General features: G+C 38.1%; 1 protein-coding gene across 1 annotated transcript; it reads left to right on the top strand.

The window, feature by feature from the left end:
• Positions 1-16350: 16350 nt before the first annotated feature.
• Positions 16351-19240, top strand: LOC103422414 (putative 12-oxophytodienoate reductase 11). The gene is made up of 5 exons (XM_029094978.2): positions 16351-16542; positions 17485-17625; positions 17757-17887; positions 18047-18223; positions 18426-19240. The coding sequence occupies exons 1-5, from the start codon at positions 16454-16456 to the stop codon at positions 19016-19018; spliced, it is 1131 nt and encodes a 376-aa protein (XP_028950811.1). The 5' UTR covers positions 16351-16453; the 3' UTR covers positions 19019-19240.
• The last annotated feature ends 288 nt before the right edge of the window (positions 19241-19528 follow it).

The following is a 19528-nucleotide window of genomic DNA, read 5'->3' as shown; positions in this document are numbered from 1 at the left end:
TAAATTTTTGTACAAATGAAATTGTATAAATACTAAGCCTAGTCCCTGCACATGCCACTGAAACACAACTCAAAAGAATTCCCCATAGGTTCGAGTTATACAGTGGTCAGTGTGCATAAGACCTTGCTTGAGTGCTCGCTGGTGTCGTGTGCCTGCTGTCGAGTTCAAGGTTGTTGTGCTAAGAAGAATGGCATCACAAGGTTAGTTTCTTTGGTGTTTTGATTCACATGAACTTGTTAGGTTTAACATCCACTTGACATGCACAACATGGATTTTTTTGTTTGTTGAATACAAGTGTTATTCCTATTTTAAGCTACAATAAGGAAAGGGAAATGGTTAGAACCACAAGGACAATTCACAACTTGCAAATGTGATTTTTTTTTTTTTTTTGTTAGAATATTCTATATAACCTATTTTGGTCATAAAAAAATAAAAATTAAAAAAAATTAAAAAAAAGGATCTTGGTGCAAGTGTTTTTGGAATCTAAAAACATTTTAGTAACTGCTTTTAAATACATCTTAAAGAGTAGAAGATTTACTACTTGTTTGCTGTCGAGATCGATTATGGCTTCTTCTTCTGGTCCATCTGCAGGTAGGTAGGAGTTCTACTCTGTACAATAGTTATGAACTATGGTTTGTGTTTTGATGGCTGTGAAGCCTGTGATTCAGTTTCTTTTCTAATGTTAAACTTGGGCCATTTCTTCTTCCTCATATTCCTTCTCATTGAATCTGGTTCTTCACCACCAGATGAGTTCCCATTTAAGGCATGCCTTCACTTTAACCTTTCAAAGGGAAGCTACGAAACCAAATATTGGGGGTCATGAAATTTTGTGCATAAGGACCTAACGGACTAGGACTACTGTTGTCTTTAGCAATTATCCTATACAGTTATCACAACAAACTCGACACAAAACACATACTACAATGTTAAACAATAAAAATAATTTAAATTTCTAGTAAATTTAGGTAATAGAGAACCAAAAATCCAGAAAAAGCACATGCACCCACAATCCATAAAAGTACAAATGTGGTATGTGTTCTCTTTTATTATGATTTTGGAGTGAAGTGAAGGCATCAAAGAGAGAGAGTTGGCTATTGCATATATAAATGGATTTATTAATGGCAATGAAAGAGTTATTAAAACAAAGGGAAAGTAGCAGCAAGGAGATCAAGGGCATGAGCTTAATGTTAACAAATGCATAATTCATTTGGGTGCTTTAATGTACCAAAGAGTGGCCAGCACAAATTGAAGATTTCTACTGTTTCTTCTCTTTTACTGCCATCAATCAATTGGGTTAAGCTTTAGTTGGTTACAGAAACGTAATAGGGGAAAAGAAGGAAAGGAATGACAGAGCATGGAAGCTGAGACATATGGAAGAATGCTGCAACAAAGCAAAGGGGTTTTACAGGGTTTTCTAAACCTAATTTTCATTTTTCTTGTTATGAATTCAGTGACAATTTCATCTTTGTTTCGGTACTAATTTTCCTTAGCTAGGGCTATGATGTATGACACACCCCGACCCGAAATGTCCACTAGGACTCCGAATCAAGTTGTGCTGGTTAACACCTGGAAGGTGACGAAGCCATAGAGTGTGATGATGTGGAAAAATGTGAATAAATTTAAACCTAAAAGTGCCTAAATACCATAGTGCACCAGTGAGCGGGCTTGAACCCGCTTCACACGTGACGTTAAAGCATAAGCAAGTACATAATAGTGAATTAAGAATCGTACCGTCGAAATAATCTCTAATACTAAGAATCGCCATGAATCTTCGATGATAAGAATGCTCAGCTAATAAAACCTGGAGGGTGAAGACAAGACAAGGGTGAGTGGCCCTGTAAATAAAATTGTAATAGAAACCATATAAAACATTATAACCCCTCACTACAACATTTGTATAATTTTCAGAAAAATCATAAATATACCATAACACAGTATCTCGTCAGCAATATCAAATAATCATGTGATTAATAATTCATACTAGCACTCAAGTCGGAGTCACCTATGGTGACCTGTACGACTTACCCATATCTCATCACATATACTAGTTCATCACATATTTCATCACATATGCTAGCTCATCACATATTTCATCACATATGCTAGCTCATCACATATTTCATCACATATGCTAGTTCATAACATTTTCATCACATATGCTAGCTCATCACATATTTCATCATATATGCTAGCTTATCACATATTTCATCACATATGCTAGCTCATCACATATTCATCATATATGCTAGCTCATCATATATTCATCATATATGCTAGCTTATCACATATTTCATCATATATGCTAGCTCATCATATATTCATCATATATGCTAGCTCATCACATATTTCATTACATATGCTAGCTCATAACATTTTCATCACATATGCTAGCTCATCACATCTTCATCATATATGCTAGCTTATCACATATCTTATCACATATGCTAGCTCATCACATATTTCATCACATATGCTAGCTCATAACATTTTCATCACATATGCTAGCTCATCACATATTTCATCATTTCATCATATATGCTAGCTTATCACATATCTCATCACATATGCTAGCTTATCACATATTTCATCATATATGCTAGCTCATCACATATTCATCAATATGCTAGCTCATCACATATTCATCATATATGCTAGCTCATCACATATTTCATTACATATGCTAGCTCATAACATTTTCATCACATATGCCAGCTCATCACATTTTCATCATATATGTTAGCTTATCACATATTTCATCATATATACTAGCTCATCACATTTTCATCATATATGTTAGCTTATCACATATTTCATCATATACATATGTCATCATATATACTAGCTCATCACATCTTCATCATATATGTTAGCTTATCACATCTTCATCATATATGCTAGCTTATCACATATTTCATCACATATGCTAGCTCATCTCATATTTCATCATATATGCTAGCTCCTAAGTCGAAGTCACCTCTAGTGACTTGTACGACTTATCTATAGCTCAATAAGTATACCTGCACACGAGTCGGAACCACCTAAGGTGGTCTGTACGACAGGACTGGATGTAAATAAATATGCTAAAGTGCTACGATCATGTGAAGACTGTGCGAATAATCGTAGGTCACCTACGAGTCGGAACCACCTATAGTGGTTTATACGACATGACTGTGCACCTACCTTGGATCCAAGGTGAGCGTAAAGAGCGGAAGGTGAACATCACGTGAAGGACTGTGCCCTGGCCATGGGCGGGAGCACTATCACCGGGGTGCAAATTTATGAGCTTTCAATGTATCTCAACATAACATGTACGACTCATGGGCAACCCGTACGACAATGTCAAAGTTGCTTAAAACATGCATGTAGTCATGTTATAACTCCATCATTTCAACTAATACCATAAACTTACCTGAGCTTACCTGGGTATCCTGCGTTCACCTTGCACTTCGAAGCGTTCATAATAATTGTGCTCAATAATATACTTATGGACATGCCTTGATGCAATTCAAAACTTAACCATATCGTAGTGCTGCCAAATATATATATATATATATATATATATATATATATATATATATATACACATTTTCGAACAATGACCCTCACCTTGCACAATTTCCCAAACAAGGTTATTGTCTTAATTATTTAATTTTGTTTGTACCATACTTAGGGCCTCCATATTTAGACCTCGTATAAATACTCGGGGGACTCAAGGGTAATTATGTAATAAATGAAGGGGCAAATATGTAAAAATGGGAGGAGCCCTTAGTCTATAAAATGGCCTCCTCACCCTCACAATCCTCAAGCTCTGAGATTCAGAGCAAAGCCTCACTCTCATATTCAAGCTCTCTCTCCCTCACAATCCTCTCACAAACAGAGAAATACAATATCAGTGTGGACGTAGCCCAAACATTGGGGTGAACCATGATACATCTTGTGTTCTTTACTTTCTTGCAAATTCACGATCGAATTTACGTTGTTCCAAGACCCTTCCGATTTTGTGCATCAACATTTGGCGCCGTCTGTGGGAATCGACACGAAAAGCTACGTCGGTTCTCTTTCATTGTTCCATCTCACCACTGTGAGACCTCACCACACTTCACCATGAATCTGCAGAAACGTAGAACCTCTTTAGGCTTTTCCAAAAAACCCCCCACAAACACAAAGCCATCATGTCATCCCCTAAAAGAGCCCCAAAGATTTTTTTTTCTTTTTTTTTAAAGTCCTCATTCTTTTTCCTTTTCTGAAGATCAAGATCTCTCAGCATGCATCAAGACCAGATTGGGAATACAGGTGGATCCTCCGACAAGCACAACATCATGGACACTACTCTTGTCCATCTTGCCATTGAAGATCGAGATCTCTCAGCTAATGATTCTTCAAGGCCACCCTCCACCTAATTCCTATTGATTTCAATCCTCCCCCAAAACATTTAACAGTCAAACATGGTTAGCATAAGAGAGAGAGAAAGGGCTTTCGGTTTCAGATGGTGTTGATATCTCAGCTCAGCTCGCTCGCCGATCTATGCCATCTCGCCCGAGTTTGCTCAATGGACGACTCAGACAATTGAAATGATGGTTGTTGCTCTCAGTGATTTCGATGTTAATCGCTCAAAACGTCCGCTTTTTTAGCTGCTTTTGAGCGCCCCTTTCGACCTGCTGCTTCTAACACGGTATTCAAGAGCATCCCACTTCTCATTCTCTACTTCTCTTAGCTTTGGCTGGTCAGTTAAGAGCAAACCGGTGTGTTTGTGAACTTCTCACCTCTCTCACTCCACGACAACATCATTCTGCATGTAAATGCAGTGAAATCTATGAAAAGAAAATATGGGGGCTTCGCTCTCAAACCTAACGAAGGGGATGAATGGGTCGGGTCATGGACCGGGTCTGCACTCTTAAACTTGACAGCAGTCCTTCACTCAACGCCCAAGATCATCAGCTAGCCTCGTTACTCGCCGAGTCGTCGTCCTGATCCAAACCAAGGCCTACACCGACGAAGCTTTGTAGTGAAGAAAGAGCGAGGCCCAACTTTATGGGAGTTGTCGCCGTGCTTACCACAGTCTTGCTTTTGCTAGTCAGTTTATGATTGCTAAGATGGATCGGTTTAGTGCTGGGGTTACAACAAATATATCATTCATTAGAGTTACTAAGTAATTCAGTGCAATGAAAAAATTTACTTATGGAAATCACCATAATGTTTGTCAAAACTGGGTTTTCACCAGCAGCTATGAGACCGCTCGGACTTACTCACGGCGCTGACAAGGAGGTTTATGTGGCTGACACGAAAAAGGGACCCGGTGGAGATCCCGTGGTCCGAGAGCAGAGCTGAGTACATCGTTGAGTCGACCGGTATTTTCACCGACAAGGAAAAGGTTGCTACCCATCTGAAGAACTGGTAAGACGCTCCTCTCGTGTTGAAGGGATTGAAACAACTTGTTATCCACCTTTATGGAGCAATTAGCATCTGGTGCAACAGCCGTTGAATCTCCGTGGTGTGGGCCTTGCCGTATGATCCACCCCATAATTGATGAACTGGCAAAGCAACATGCTGTAAACCTGCAATGCAGCAGAAAAAGAAAAAGGGAAGAAAAGGAATACAGAAAGGAAAAAGCCAGGATTGTAGCCAAGATTGTATTTTTTGCTTTTATCGACCACTAAAGATAAGAAGATGCCCACCAAGGTTCCCCGTCTCCACTTTCTGTTGGACTAGAAGATGCCCATCAACATGCTGAAAAAGATGAAACTTTCATCATGAAAGGGAGTGTAGTCCCCCAACGACTACTTTATTTATTTATTTATTTTTTTGAATGATGTGATTTATTTTTCTTACCTTTCGGAGACATATGTATAAACCCCATCAGAGGGTAATAAAAAAAAACGGCATGCCCAAAATAATGGGCTGGGAATGTTATGTGGTGGGGGAAGGCCCATATACCCAAAAGAGCCAGACCCTATGGCTTCAAATTTATTCGGCACCCTACCGCTATTATCACCAACTAGGTGATCAAAAGTACGCCCAGTACTCCAAAATTATTTGGCACCCTGCCGCTATTATCACAAACCAGGTGATCAAAAGTATGCCCAGTACTCCAAAATTATTCGGCAGCCTGCCGCTGTTATCACCAACCAGGTGATCAAAAGTACATCCAGTACTACAAAAAATTATTCGGCAACCTGCTGCTATTATTACCAACTAGGTAATCAAAAGTACATCCAGTACTCCAAAATTATACATGAGCATCACTCATGTCAATCATACATAAACATTCATGACCATCACTCATGTCAATCATGCATAAACATTCATGACCATCACTAGCATCACCTATGTCAACATTCATGAGCATCATTCATGTCAACATCCATGAGCATCACTCATGTCAATCAACATAAACATTCATGAGCATCACTCATGTCAATCAGCTTCGAAAGCTTCATTTACAGAGCTCCAACTTCGAGAGCTCCAGCTTCAAAGCTTCACTTGCAAAGCTTCACCTACAAAGCTTCAGTGTAGGGTATACAAATACCGCCTCCGAACAACCGCCACTTCGGCCCATACATGGATTCAATTTGAAGTCTCCAGCCAACAGACTCTATTGACTGAAGACTTGGGGGACTACACTATGTACCATATATTGGGCTTCCGCAACTGGGCCTCATGAAAAATACTTAAGGGACTTAGCCCATGATTTATGTACTGAGGAGCGAACCCTTATTCTATAAAAGGGAGTCCCTCACTTTCATTAGAGAGTACCCATTATTCATGTATCGATGAGCGAACCCTTATTCTATAAAAGGGACTCCCTCACCTTCATTAGAAAGCATCGCCGCCTGCTGAGCAACCGCCTCGTCGCGAGCATCACTCCTAACCCATTACTTATGTATTGAGGAACGAGCTCTTATTCTATAAAATGGACTCTCTCACCATCATTAGAGAGCATCGCCGCCAACTGAGCAACCGCCTCGCCGCGAGCATCAACTTTAGCCCACCATTTATGTATTAAGGAACGAGCTCTTATTCTATAAAAGAGACTCCCTCACCTTCAAACGCCACAAGCCGAGCTAACCAAGGCAACATAAGCCACAAGCCGAGCAGCCTAGCAACATGTGCTACTTCTCGTTGAGCATCATTTCAGATTGGGCACCGCCTCATATCAAGTATAAGTTATAGACGACATCTAGTTACTTTGGCCCACACATGGACTGAATTTCAAGTCTCCAGCCAGACTCTCTTGACTGAAGACTTAGGGGCTACTGTTTGTACCATACTTAGGACCTCCATATTTATACCTCGTATAAATACTCGGGGGACTCAAGGGTAATTATGTAATAAATGAAGGGGCTGATATGTAAAAATGGGATGAGCCCTTAGTCTATAAAAGGGCATTCTCACCCTTATAATCCTCAAGCTCTGAGATTTAGAGCAAAGCCTCACTCTCATATTCAAGCTCTCTCTCCCACACAATCCTTTCACAAACAGAGAAATACAATATCAGTGTGGATGTAACCCAAACATTAGGGTGAACCATGATACATCTTGTGTTCTTTACTTTCTTACAAATTCACGGTCGGATTTACGTTGTTCCAAGATCCCTCCGGTTTTGTGCATCAACAAATCTCATTTATGTTATGGCTGCATCTAACGTTTTGTTAGATTGCCTACGTATCCTAAATAGGGATCAAGCCATTTGTAGTTCACAATAATTATTTCAAAACATTTACAGTAATCATAAGCAATAATCAATTTATAAACGTTTATGGAATTATTAGTCATATATATATATATATATATATAATGTATATACGATAGAAAGGAAAAGACTCACTCACCTAGAGTTTACGCTACAACTCCCTAGCACACACATAGAGGCGTCACGAACGATCGGTGCCTAGAACAATTATCAAATAACATCTCAGAATTCTTATCGATAGAATACATAATTTACATAAAACACACCCCTAAGGTTTGATCCGGAAGATCCGCATCACAGATTTCCAATCCATTACTTCCAAAGATCCACATTATGCTTCTAGAACAACATCCTAAAAGTTCATTACGATCCAACTGTCGGATCTCCGCCAATTGCCAAAAACCAAGCGGTGATCAACATTTTAGTTTATGAACTTACAAATCCAATTTGGGAAGATCCGTGTGTCGGATTCGTGATCCGTAAGTTTCTATGGTCTTTAAATATTATGTACTATAATGTATTAAAGTTTGGTGACGATCCAACGGTCGGATCGTCGATTAATATTTTACCAAGTAGCGTATCGTAAGGGATTTAGGTTCAAACGATCCACCTATGTATTGACGGTCCCTTGGCCATGCGCCGTCGCCGTGGGTGACGGTCGGCCGCCCCGACTCATTGGAAAATCCAACTATTTCCAAAAATTACCAAAATTTACAAACATGAAGATCTCAATGAGTATAATAACTTTCACACATGGGGCCAAGGTCAATTTGGCCTGGAAGAGCCCCAATTTTGCTAAAACCCATCGGAAACCCTAATTTTGGGTGTTCTCAATTCGGCTCCATAGCAACTTCGACGCCTCGACCATTGCCTGGGCTTTGTTCCTGGGTTCTAAAGGAGTGTTCTAATGGTGGTAATTGAAGGAGATGGTTTCACAATTGATGGATTTTGGGCAAGGTCTCTCGCGGCACCCATCACCATTATTGTACTAAAATACTATCAATTTCCCTCTAATTTTTTGTGGAAGAAGAAGAGAAAGGGCCAAGGTGATGATTGGAAACAATTCATAGGTCCAATTCGTCGGAAAATTAGACGAGAAACGATGAGAAGCCGCCGGTTTGAAGACATGGGTTGCACGGGTTAAGGAAGACCCGTTTGGGTTCCCTCCTTTTCTTCTTCTTTCCTTTCCTCCTGCTCTCCTTCCTATTGGTCAGTCTTCTCTATTCCTCTCTTCTGATTAGGTAGCAGCCCTTCTCCTCTACTCTCTCTCCCATCCCCCCTTCTTCTTCCTCTTCTTCTTCAACTATTTTTAAAATCACTAAATGATAAACAAAATATATCATTATAAAAATGTATAAAATATATAAATAGCGACTAAACAAAAGTACTTCTCGGGTTTATAATTTCGTAACGTCGAGTACTTCAAGAAAACGCTAAGTATTAATTCATACACCTCGCTATACATTGGTCAACGGAAGTCAAGACCATCACCTCTAAAGGTATTTTCGTAAAATCACACTTTTAAAATTTATAAAAATGTAAAATTTGGGACGAGATGTCACAATGTAACCATGACTACGAATGCTTAAATTCTAAAGTGAATTATTTTCAAGTTTTCAATTATCATTGAGTATTGTTTACTGTGCTTATATGCTTGGTTTTAGGCCATCTCCAACCGACCCAGCCAAAGGGTCATATGGCTAAAAATAACTTCAAATGACATGAAAACCGTCTCCAACCAAGGGTTAGGCCAAAGGGCTTGTGGGCCCCACCAGGCCAAAACCCCCAAATCAGGCTAGCAGGCTGGCCATTTCTTACCAGCTAGCCAGCCTTCCAACCCAACCCACTTGCACTCCAACGGTAACCTAACGTCAGCAACACCAGGTAGCCGTTGAATTTGAATTTTTTTTTAGACGAATTTGAAAAAAAAAATCTATTTTTTTTCCTATAAATACCTAAGTCATTCCTACACAATTTCTCACATACTTTTCACCATTCCATACTATCTTATCTAATTTTATTTTAATTCTTCACATTTTATTCTCTTACTTCTTCCAATAATTTTTCCTTTAATTTTTTCAATAATTTTCAAATGGCCACATCTGCAATGAAAGGAAGGGCTTGGACCTGAAAAGAAGATGAAGCTCTTTGCAGGACTTATAGATGGCTTTTGGAAGATAGTGTCAAGGGTAGTTCTCAAACAAGTGAAGGTGTTTGGACTCTGTTGATGCACAAAATCAGTGAGGACTTTGGTATAACAAAAAGTGTTAGGTTTGTGACCTTCGCTAGATTGCTCCGGTCACTAGTGTGGATAAGTATGCAAATGGATAGAGATAAGGAAGCAAACACAAGATGTACGTGGTTCACCCAGATTGGCTACGTCCATGGAGTAGAGGAGTTCTCATTAATTGTGAAGGGTTTACACAAGTACATAGGTTCAAGCTCTCCTTTAGTGAGTACTAGTGAATGATTTAGTACAAATGACATTAGGAAATATTGTGAGAAAATGATCTCTATTTATAGAAGAGAGTTTCTAGTTTCATTCTGACATTGATACGTGTCGTGTTGTGATTGGCTTCTGATGTTAACACGTGTCGTGCTATAATTGGCTTCTGATGTCGACACGTGTCGCGCTGTGATTGGCCTCCTGGTTAGAGGGAAACTCTTCTAGGTCCTTGATGGTATAACGTTGACCGGTGCTCAATAATTTTGGGATTGGTCAAGTATGGTACAAACAGACTCATACGTCCAAAAAGTACTATGAGTTCTACAAAGGCATCATTCCACCGAATCTCCGAAACCACAAGAGTTGTTTATCAGAGTCTCATGTGTGATCTCTCTATTTCGTGGTTTGTAAGAGCGACCAGTAACAGAGCCAACCCATTGAGGTTGTTTTTCAGTTTCCTCACACACCATGACCCCATCCATTGCTGCCATATATGTTGTGTTCGCCATGCTTCATCTTCTTCATCGGATTCCTCATCTTCTCGTCTCATATGCGCCCATTGATCTTCCAATTCGGAATTGGATGAGGACCCCTAATTGGAATGCAAAGAGGATCCAAAGTTGGAATTCATTGCAAACTTGAATTGAAAAAGATATTTGAGAAGGCAAAGATGAAGGTGTGTGAATTCTACCCCAATATCCAGCCAATTTAATAACATTGGAAGTTGAAGATAAGAAGTGCCACGTAAATAAGAATCATATCTAAAATTTGCACAACCAATTACATCTCGACATGCGGCACTCGAAATATTGTCCAAAAAATTATTAAGATTACATAAAGATAAGAAATCTGGAGAGTTACTCACTTTAGCGACACGTGTCACTCAAAATCCTATCCAAAAAAAATATTGAGATTACATAAAGATAAGAAATCTGGAGAGTTACTCACGTTAGCGACACGTGTCACTCGAAATCATATCCGAAAAATTATTGAGATTATATAAAGATAAGAAATCTGGAGGCTTATTCATTCATCAACAAGTGACACTCAAAATATGTTTGAAAACCTTATTTTAATATGCTAGTTTAATTTAATTAACCATATTAAATTATGTTTGACCTACGGCCATTTAGCCCCCTCGGTTGGAGATAGTATAAAATATGGTCTGACACTGTTCATTAAAATATAATTTCTTGCAGGGTTATAGGGCTAAACATGGCCCTTTGGCCCTCCTTCGGTTGGAGATGGCCTTAGTCTTGGTGATTAGCTACCATCTTGACTCTTACTTAGTAAATTTGATGCAAGTTGTGCAGATGTCATGTTTTCAACTTGAGTGATAGCTTCTTGCAAATAGATACCATAAATTACCTAGTAGTAGATGTCATACTCTAGGATTTGTGTAGTCTTTATATAAATTTCCACTGATCGTAATGAGTTTCATTATGTTAAACTATTCCATATGTCATGGATGGTTGCATAGGGGAATGTACGTAATAGTCTAGATGCCATAGATATTACATGTGTTAGGGAAATTTGACTATCAATGAGGTTGAGTACTTGTTAATAATTCACTACAGAAAATAAGTTAGATTGGTTATGGTGAGTCGGACGCTCTAGTGTTTTACTCAACTAAATTATAATTTGTTTTCTTGGCTACCACTTTTTGCGTTATATTCAAACTTTCTTACTTTTGATATTTGTTTTCACTATTAGTATCAACTCTCAAAACCATCATTATTCATCAATCCTTGTTAAATTTTATTACGTTGTAATTGGATTTAAGTTAGTTGTTTAGAATTAGATTAATTTATGTGAGACGATATTAAGTGCTTGCTTTCTATACTATTGAACAATTCATACACTTGCGAGCATGAAATTTGGAACTAAGTTGGACTAATTCCGGTTAGTTTAAATTTCGCAACAGATGCCAACAATCATTTTTCACTTTAATTCTTCAACAACCCTAGCCAGAATCAAACCCGAAATCAACTTCTCTCTTTCTCTTCATAGCATGACTCCCACGCTGCTAAAAAAATGCATCTTGCCTTCGTGCAAATTGATTGCAGTGAACTCTAGGAAGTGGATTGACGAAAATATCACTCCACGTGAGTGGCAACATGTTTTTTCAGCAAAAAGGATAGAAGGTAATGTAGGTGGTAGATTCAAACTATTAAGAGAGTCCAAGTTGTTTTGGGTTTAGGAAGGAGGGGAATCAGTAGAGATCGAAACTATACCAAGATACATAGGCATAACTAATTTCCTTCACTACAGTAAAGCATTATCTGCCTCGTTAATTGAAGTAATTGGAATAGAGTAACAAGGTGAAGCGAGTCTCAAATGAAAGTCCTACACAAAAAGTGATCGTACAAAAACTGTATTAAAACCCATTAGACTCCATAACAAAATTAGACTCATTAAAATCCATTAAACTCTGTAATAAAATTCATGTAAAATTCCTTTACAATTCACATGACCCTGTCAATCAATTAAAATTCATAAACTCCATGAAATTTATAATTCCGTTAAAATTCATCAAAATCCAAATTGAATACACCTTCTTTAGTAGATGAAATGAATAAGAACGGTCTAGTTTCTTGGTAGAGAAACATTTGCCAATTCATGGTCAAAGACCATGTCTTTATTTAGTGGTAAGTATGAGCTTGCAGGTGATTTATTAGAGCATGCGTGGTGTCTCATGATTGACTTATTTGAGACTCGTTATCCCGCTCATTAAGTCATTAGCCGTTTGACTTTGAGAGATGAAACAAAGAGTGTCAATTAAGTGTCCCGTTTATGAAGACCCTTAACCACGTGAGATATTGTGGCTTATGACTAGCCCACGATTGTAGGGATTGTGATCCCATTTGCTAATGTTGAAGGATCATTCCTTATCTAGCCCCATTAGGCTAATTCTTGTATCAGGCCTTACTAAGGGGGGTGTGTTCAATTGAGAATTTGGGAGATTTTAATGGATTTATAAATCCATGAATTTTTATGAAGTTTAACTGATTTGTAGAGATTCCATGGAAAATTTTGATTCAATTCCCTCGAAATCTCATAGGGAGATATGAGATTTGTGGATGCTTAAAATACATTACAAAATCTCTCAAATTCCCTCTAATTCCTCAACTTTTCTAAATTCTTTAATTTCAAATTCTAATTAAATACACCTGGAATGTTATAAACTTTTTTTAAATTCTAATTGAATACATCCGGATTTCTAATGATTTTAATAAATTATCTTAAAATCTTGATTGAATACACATTCAATTTCAGATAATCACTTAAAATCTTGATTGAATACCCCTGAATTCATTAAAAGAATTAAAATATCTCAAAATCCCAATTGAATACACCCCTCTAAGTCTCTCATGAGGGATTTGAGCTTCGCTAAGCCGCCTTGGTCCGATAGCTCTACTAAGCTAAATGACCCAAGACGCGAGCCCGACAAAGGTGTTAATTTAGTAACGAGACCCTCGCGGCCGCACCTCTAGGTTTTAATGCGGCAAGTGCTCGAAGGGCATTTTCGTTCGTTCGGTTTCTTGTGTCAGCATTTTCAATCCTCAATATGTAGTAATAATTTTCCATCTCAAAATTTTTGGCACACTCTTCATAATTGAGTTTACGAGGACGTTTTACATGAAAATGCTCTAAAAAAAATCATGTATGCCAACATCATCACCGTCAATACTGTCATTAACACCACCACCACACCACAACACCACCATTGTTGCACCATTTACTTCACCGTCCACCCCACTAAATCATGTACACCACCAAAAGTGATGTTGGCCCTTGGCAATAAACGATGATCCCATTGCGCATGATGAGAGGAAGAAAAAAGGTAAATAATTGAACTAACAGGCATGGATGCAATTATTTGGATTAAAGTAAAAGATTAATAAAAGAATGTCCAAATTATAGTCAAACGGTGGTTGTGGTGCCCACATTAGCAGCCATCACTTATAATAGACGCTTAAAATATGTTATTGTCTCATCTAAAATAAGATACGGTATCTCCTATAATAGAGAAAGAAAAAAAGAAACACAATTGTGGTGTCGGCCATATCAATAAAAAGAAAAGAAAAATGATTTGATACAGGAGCCGGCCGTTGGTGTCGTCCACATCGGCAGCCATCTGATAGACATTTTATTATATCATTATTGTCAACTTTTTATGAGTAAATTACATTTTATCTATTAGGTTTGAGTGCAATTACAAACCTCATGCAACATCTTTAAAATATTACAATATCATATATTTATTGTCATTTTATTTTAGTTGCTAATAAATTAGGGAACTTTAACGAAAAGCACTCGGTACTGTTCACTTTAACAAAAAACCACATTTTTACACTAAAAAGTCAATCCTGGTACTATTCACTTTACCCTTTATTTTGTCCTTATCATTAAAACTTAAAGTTTTCAAGCCCTTTTCATTAGTTTTCCTAATAAATTAACCTTTAAATGATGATTTGGCAATTGTGAAACCCATATTATGCTGATTTAGAATTCAAAATCGTGACATGTGTCGATGCAAATTTCCACCATTTGTAGCTTTGACGAAAATGTACCTGCAAAACAATCGACACCTTTGATCAAGAACTTAAGTCACACGTGGCCACGAGATGGGACGGTTAGGCCTATGGATCTCTGATGCCTAAGTTAATTTCTCTGAGAAGAGTAAAGTGTTTAGGGCTTTTAGGGGTAGCAACATTTTACTGAAATTTGGTAGAATATGGGGTATATATAGGGGAGTGGCCGGCCATGGTGTTAGAGTTTTACCCTACACATAGCAGCATCCTATTGGCCAAGGTTTATAGAGAAATATTCTCAAATATTAAATAGGAAATAATATCTTGAGATAATGAAGTAATTATCCCTAATTGATTTAAATTGGAATTACTTACTTGAATGAAGTCAATCTTCAATTGAGAATGTATTAAATATAGGATTTGGGTAATTAATTATTATTTTTAATGCTTTGACTTTTCCTTGTCAAGGGGCAGGTGAGTTGTGGGCAATCATATTCAACTGCTGAGACCTTCATGGTGTGAGCTAGGCATGAGAGTATCTGAGGAGCCTACCAATTTTATGAGAGCAATCTTGTCTTTCTTGCTCAAAAATCCACGTGTCGTCTCTATAATTTTTGAGATTATTTTAGGCTCCACAGCACGTGCTTAAAAGAAAAAAAAAATCTGAAATGATTAGGTAAGAGAAAGAGAGAGATAAAGGAGATTGGCCACAACAATTGGAAAGTTGAAAAATAACTAAAATTAGAACCATTTATAAAATTGTAGCCATCTTTTAAAATTTGTAATAATTGTAACCAAAAGTTAATATAAAAGTACTAAAATACCCTTAATAACTAAAAACTTCTCCGATGGCCCCCGCTTCCAATTTGTGAACCGGTGCAACTTTGTCTTCGAAAAAGTCGCCACATCGATCAGACCTCTAGTTCAATTCAACTCCATAGATCTTCGACAGGAATCCATAATATCGGGGCAATAATCCAAATTTGCTCAAATAAGATTTTTCGTATCCCACAATCCAAACCCAATAAATAATCACAAAGCTTGAATTAAAACAAATGGCTAAAGTGAATTAATGATTATCGTGGTAATAGGGTAATGAAAAGATAACATCAATGATAAAAAAAATTCAGTTTTATACTCTTGTGGTGAAATATGTTAGGATTCAAGCCTAACATTAACGTTACCATTAACTCTCTGTTAACATTGCCCACCCTCCCCAACCCATTTTTTTTTTTTTTTTTGTCAGATAGCTTATCACCCACTTGGGTTCTGCCTCTGCCTACTTACTAATGCATGCTTGGTAGGACTTTCTCTTTAACCCACTGCTTCCCGAGTTCAAACCCCCTTTGTTCGAATTAAAATAGTAATTTTGCTTGTAAGCAAATGAATGTTTTGCGTAAAAAATGATCAGGTTACAAACGGTTACGGTTACGGTTTCGAAGCATCAAGCAGGAGTAAAAGACAGGATCAGCAAATTACCAGAGGCCCTTCCTCGTCTTTGTCACATAGTCCTTCCTTCCAACAATATGTACTGGAAAAAAAAAAAACAAACACGATTACGTAATAACAAACGTCATCAAATATTTCAATTCATAATAAAAAAATAAAAAATAATTAGAAAAAGAAGCCGCCCGGCCCACCACTGCCTCTCCCTCCCCAGCTAGTGCTAGTGTTGCTTTATGGTTCACTGTTCATCTTCCTCCTCTCCCCGACGGTATAAATCCCCCAATGTGAGAGCAGATCAAATCAAATCAAATCAAAAATCAGGATCGAGCTCTGAAAATGGCTACCACTAATCAAACTCAAGTAGGTGGTCCCACAAGCCCTCTCCTTGATCCGTACAAACTTGGAAACTTCAATCTTTCTCATAGGTTAACTTAACTCACCCACTCACCCACTCAACCTTTTCTACAATTGTATTCTTCTACATTCTGCATTGGTTTTGTTGACTTATTCTGTTTGAGGAGTTGTGATTTGGGCTGTTGGGTTTTTGTCAGGGTTGCAGAAAATCCCAGTTTTCTATCAAGAAAAATGAAATTACTACTTATTTTTTTGGGTAAAGTGCGGGTTACCGGGCAGTTTTTGTGCTTGTCAAATGTTTATTTGCCTATGCAAGAATCCTGAATTTTCAGAAATAAAAGCAGCAACTCTCATTGGATAGTTTGTTATGTACCATTTGCATGTTCACCTTGCTTGCAAAGCAAGGAATTGATTTGGTTTGATTGGTTGGATAATCTGGGTTTTGTTTGCGAGTTTGAGTTACAATAGATAGTGTGCTGCAACTTTTGGGTCATTTTGTAAACTTTGTATTGATGTCTACCGCTATGAATTACTTGCCTTGTGATCAAGATTGTTTGAATTTCCTAGACGCTCTCGTGCAGAATACACATGTTGTAACTATATCTCAGCAACTAAAGTAGTCAATTCTTAAAGAAAATAAACTAGGACAGGTGTTACTGAAATTCGCTGTAAGCCCCAGATAGTGAAACCAAATATATGCGTAGATGATGCCTAGAACCGACTGACATTCGGTTTGATATTGTTTCCCAAGACAAAAATGGTACATCATGGGGTGTGAACTCTGAAGCACTCATCACACCTGAGTTAGTACTTGATCTGACCTGAAATTAATTAATTCATCTTTGATATTAGATGCACTTGGCTAGGAAAAGTATATCTCCTTTCTGGATTTTTTGGTGTGACACGTAAATCTTGTTCTGTTTAGCAAGATCAGATAATACTTCCTATCAAACTTGTCATAGACCATGTAGTAGGTGCATCTGATTATATACTTCTTCCTTGCCCTTCTGCAGAGTTGTCTTAGCACCATTGACTAGACAAAGATCATACGGAAATGTTCCTCAGCCACATGCCGTGTTATATTACTCTCAGAGAACATCTAACGGGGGTCTTCTCATAACTGAAGCTACTGGAGTTTCTGACACAGCTCAAGGGTAACTTAACTTCAAAAATATTTGCTTTTCTCAAGTTTCTTTTATGTTAAATTTTAAACGGAAAACATACTAAACGTGCACTTTCTTCATTTCAAAGTTTGATAACATTTTTGTTTCTTTAATATGCGAAGGTACCCAGATACTCCCGGTATATGGACAAAGGAGCAAGTTGAAGCATGGAAACCCATTGTTGACGCTGTTCATGCTAAAGGAGGCATCTTCTTCTGTCAGATTTGGCATGTTGGGAGGGTTTCAAATACCGGTGCGTTTCTAACACTGCACTTTTATGACTTCACGTTGGGTCATTGAAAGCGTTCGGATCATAAGTGAAAAGTTAGCCCATTGAAGCATCAGAATGCGGCCTTGATATTCCTGTAATAGTAATCTTTCAGATTGTGATTCTATCTATATTTTCTTACAGGATCTCAGCCAAATGGGCAAGCTCCAATCTCTTCTACTGACAAGTCACTAACCTCAGAAACACCATCTAATGGCGTTTATGTTATTGAATTTTCTCCTCCTAGGCGATTGAGGACAGATGAAGTCCCACAAATAGTCAATGATTTCAGACTTGCTGCAAGGAATGCTATGGAAGCCGGTAAATTGTTTTTACTTTAGTACAAAAAAAAATTAGCAAGAACTCAGAAATGCTTTCAACATGAGCAAACGAACCATCTCCTAATCTTCCAAATGTAATTAAGAGCATAATTTAATTTGCAGTTTGACTAGATGTGTGACAATAGTTCATGCTAGATTACAAATAATATTTGGTAAACTGTAATTGTTTGTCTGACATACAGGCTTTGATGGAGTGGAAATTCATGGGGCCCATGGCTACCTTATTGATCAGTTTCTGAAAGATCAAGTGAATGACCGAACAGACCAATATGGCGGATCTGTGGAGAATCGTTGTCGATTTGCTCTGGAAATTGTTGAAGCTGTCGCTAACGAAATAGGAGCAGATAAAGTTGGAATTAGATTATCTCCATTTGCCGACTTTATGGACTCAGGGGATTCAAATCCAAAAGAATTGGGCCTCTGTATGGCCAATTCATTGAACAAATATGGGATCCTGTACTGCCACATGGTTGAGCCGAGGATGAAGATAGGTGCAGAAAAGAGTGACTATCCCCAGGGTCTTGCACCAGTGAGAAAGGCTTTTAATGGTACCTTCATTGCTGCTGGTGGTTACGACAAGGAAGATGGGAACAATGCTCTGGCTGAGGGCCGTGCAGATCTTATTGCTTATGGCCGTATTTTCCTGGCGAATCCGGATTTGCCAAAGAGATTTGAGCTTACTGCTCCTCTGAACAAGTACAACAGAGAGACATTCTACACATCTGATCCCGTCGTTGGTTACACTGATTATCCATTTCTTGAGGCCACTACTTAAGTTCACCACAACATATGGAAGCTTGAACACTAGGGCTCCTTTGATTCATCCGATTATGTAATATCTGATGGTACTGTGTTGTATTTTATTGCATTATCTATTGTTGTAGTGTCCAATGTTTGGGAGGGTTCCAGACTACGAGGCCGGAAAAGTTGTACTCTCTGTTCAGTGTTGTACCGTATAATGGCCGGAATGAATAAGTAACATTTGTCAAAGAGGAAACTCAATTCTTATCCCTACATAAAGTACAACCAATTGATCCTAGTTGTGCCTTGATCTGGCTGCAGAGTCAGCCAAGTTGGGCTTATTGGCCCTGATCTCCCTTTCACATATAACTATGGTGTTTGGGAGGATGAGTTTAAGGGTATTAACTCTACTATTGTGTCTTTGTTAACTGTATGGATTGTGAACTACCCAATTCACAAACTCTGCTCACATCTGATATTCACTTTGATTTTTACATTTCCAGATCTTGGACTTGAAGGGTATATGGAACGTGTTTGGCAGAAC

Source organism: Malus domestica, chromosome 15 (assembly GCF_042453785.1).
Source record: "Malus domestica chromosome 15, GDT2T_hap1".
Classification (NCBI taxonomy): Eukaryota; Viridiplantae; Streptophyta; class Magnoliopsida; order Rosales; family Rosaceae; genus Malus; species Malus domestica.
Note: the sequence above shows the minus strand (reverse complement) of the source record. Positions and strands in the feature narration are given on the sequence as shown.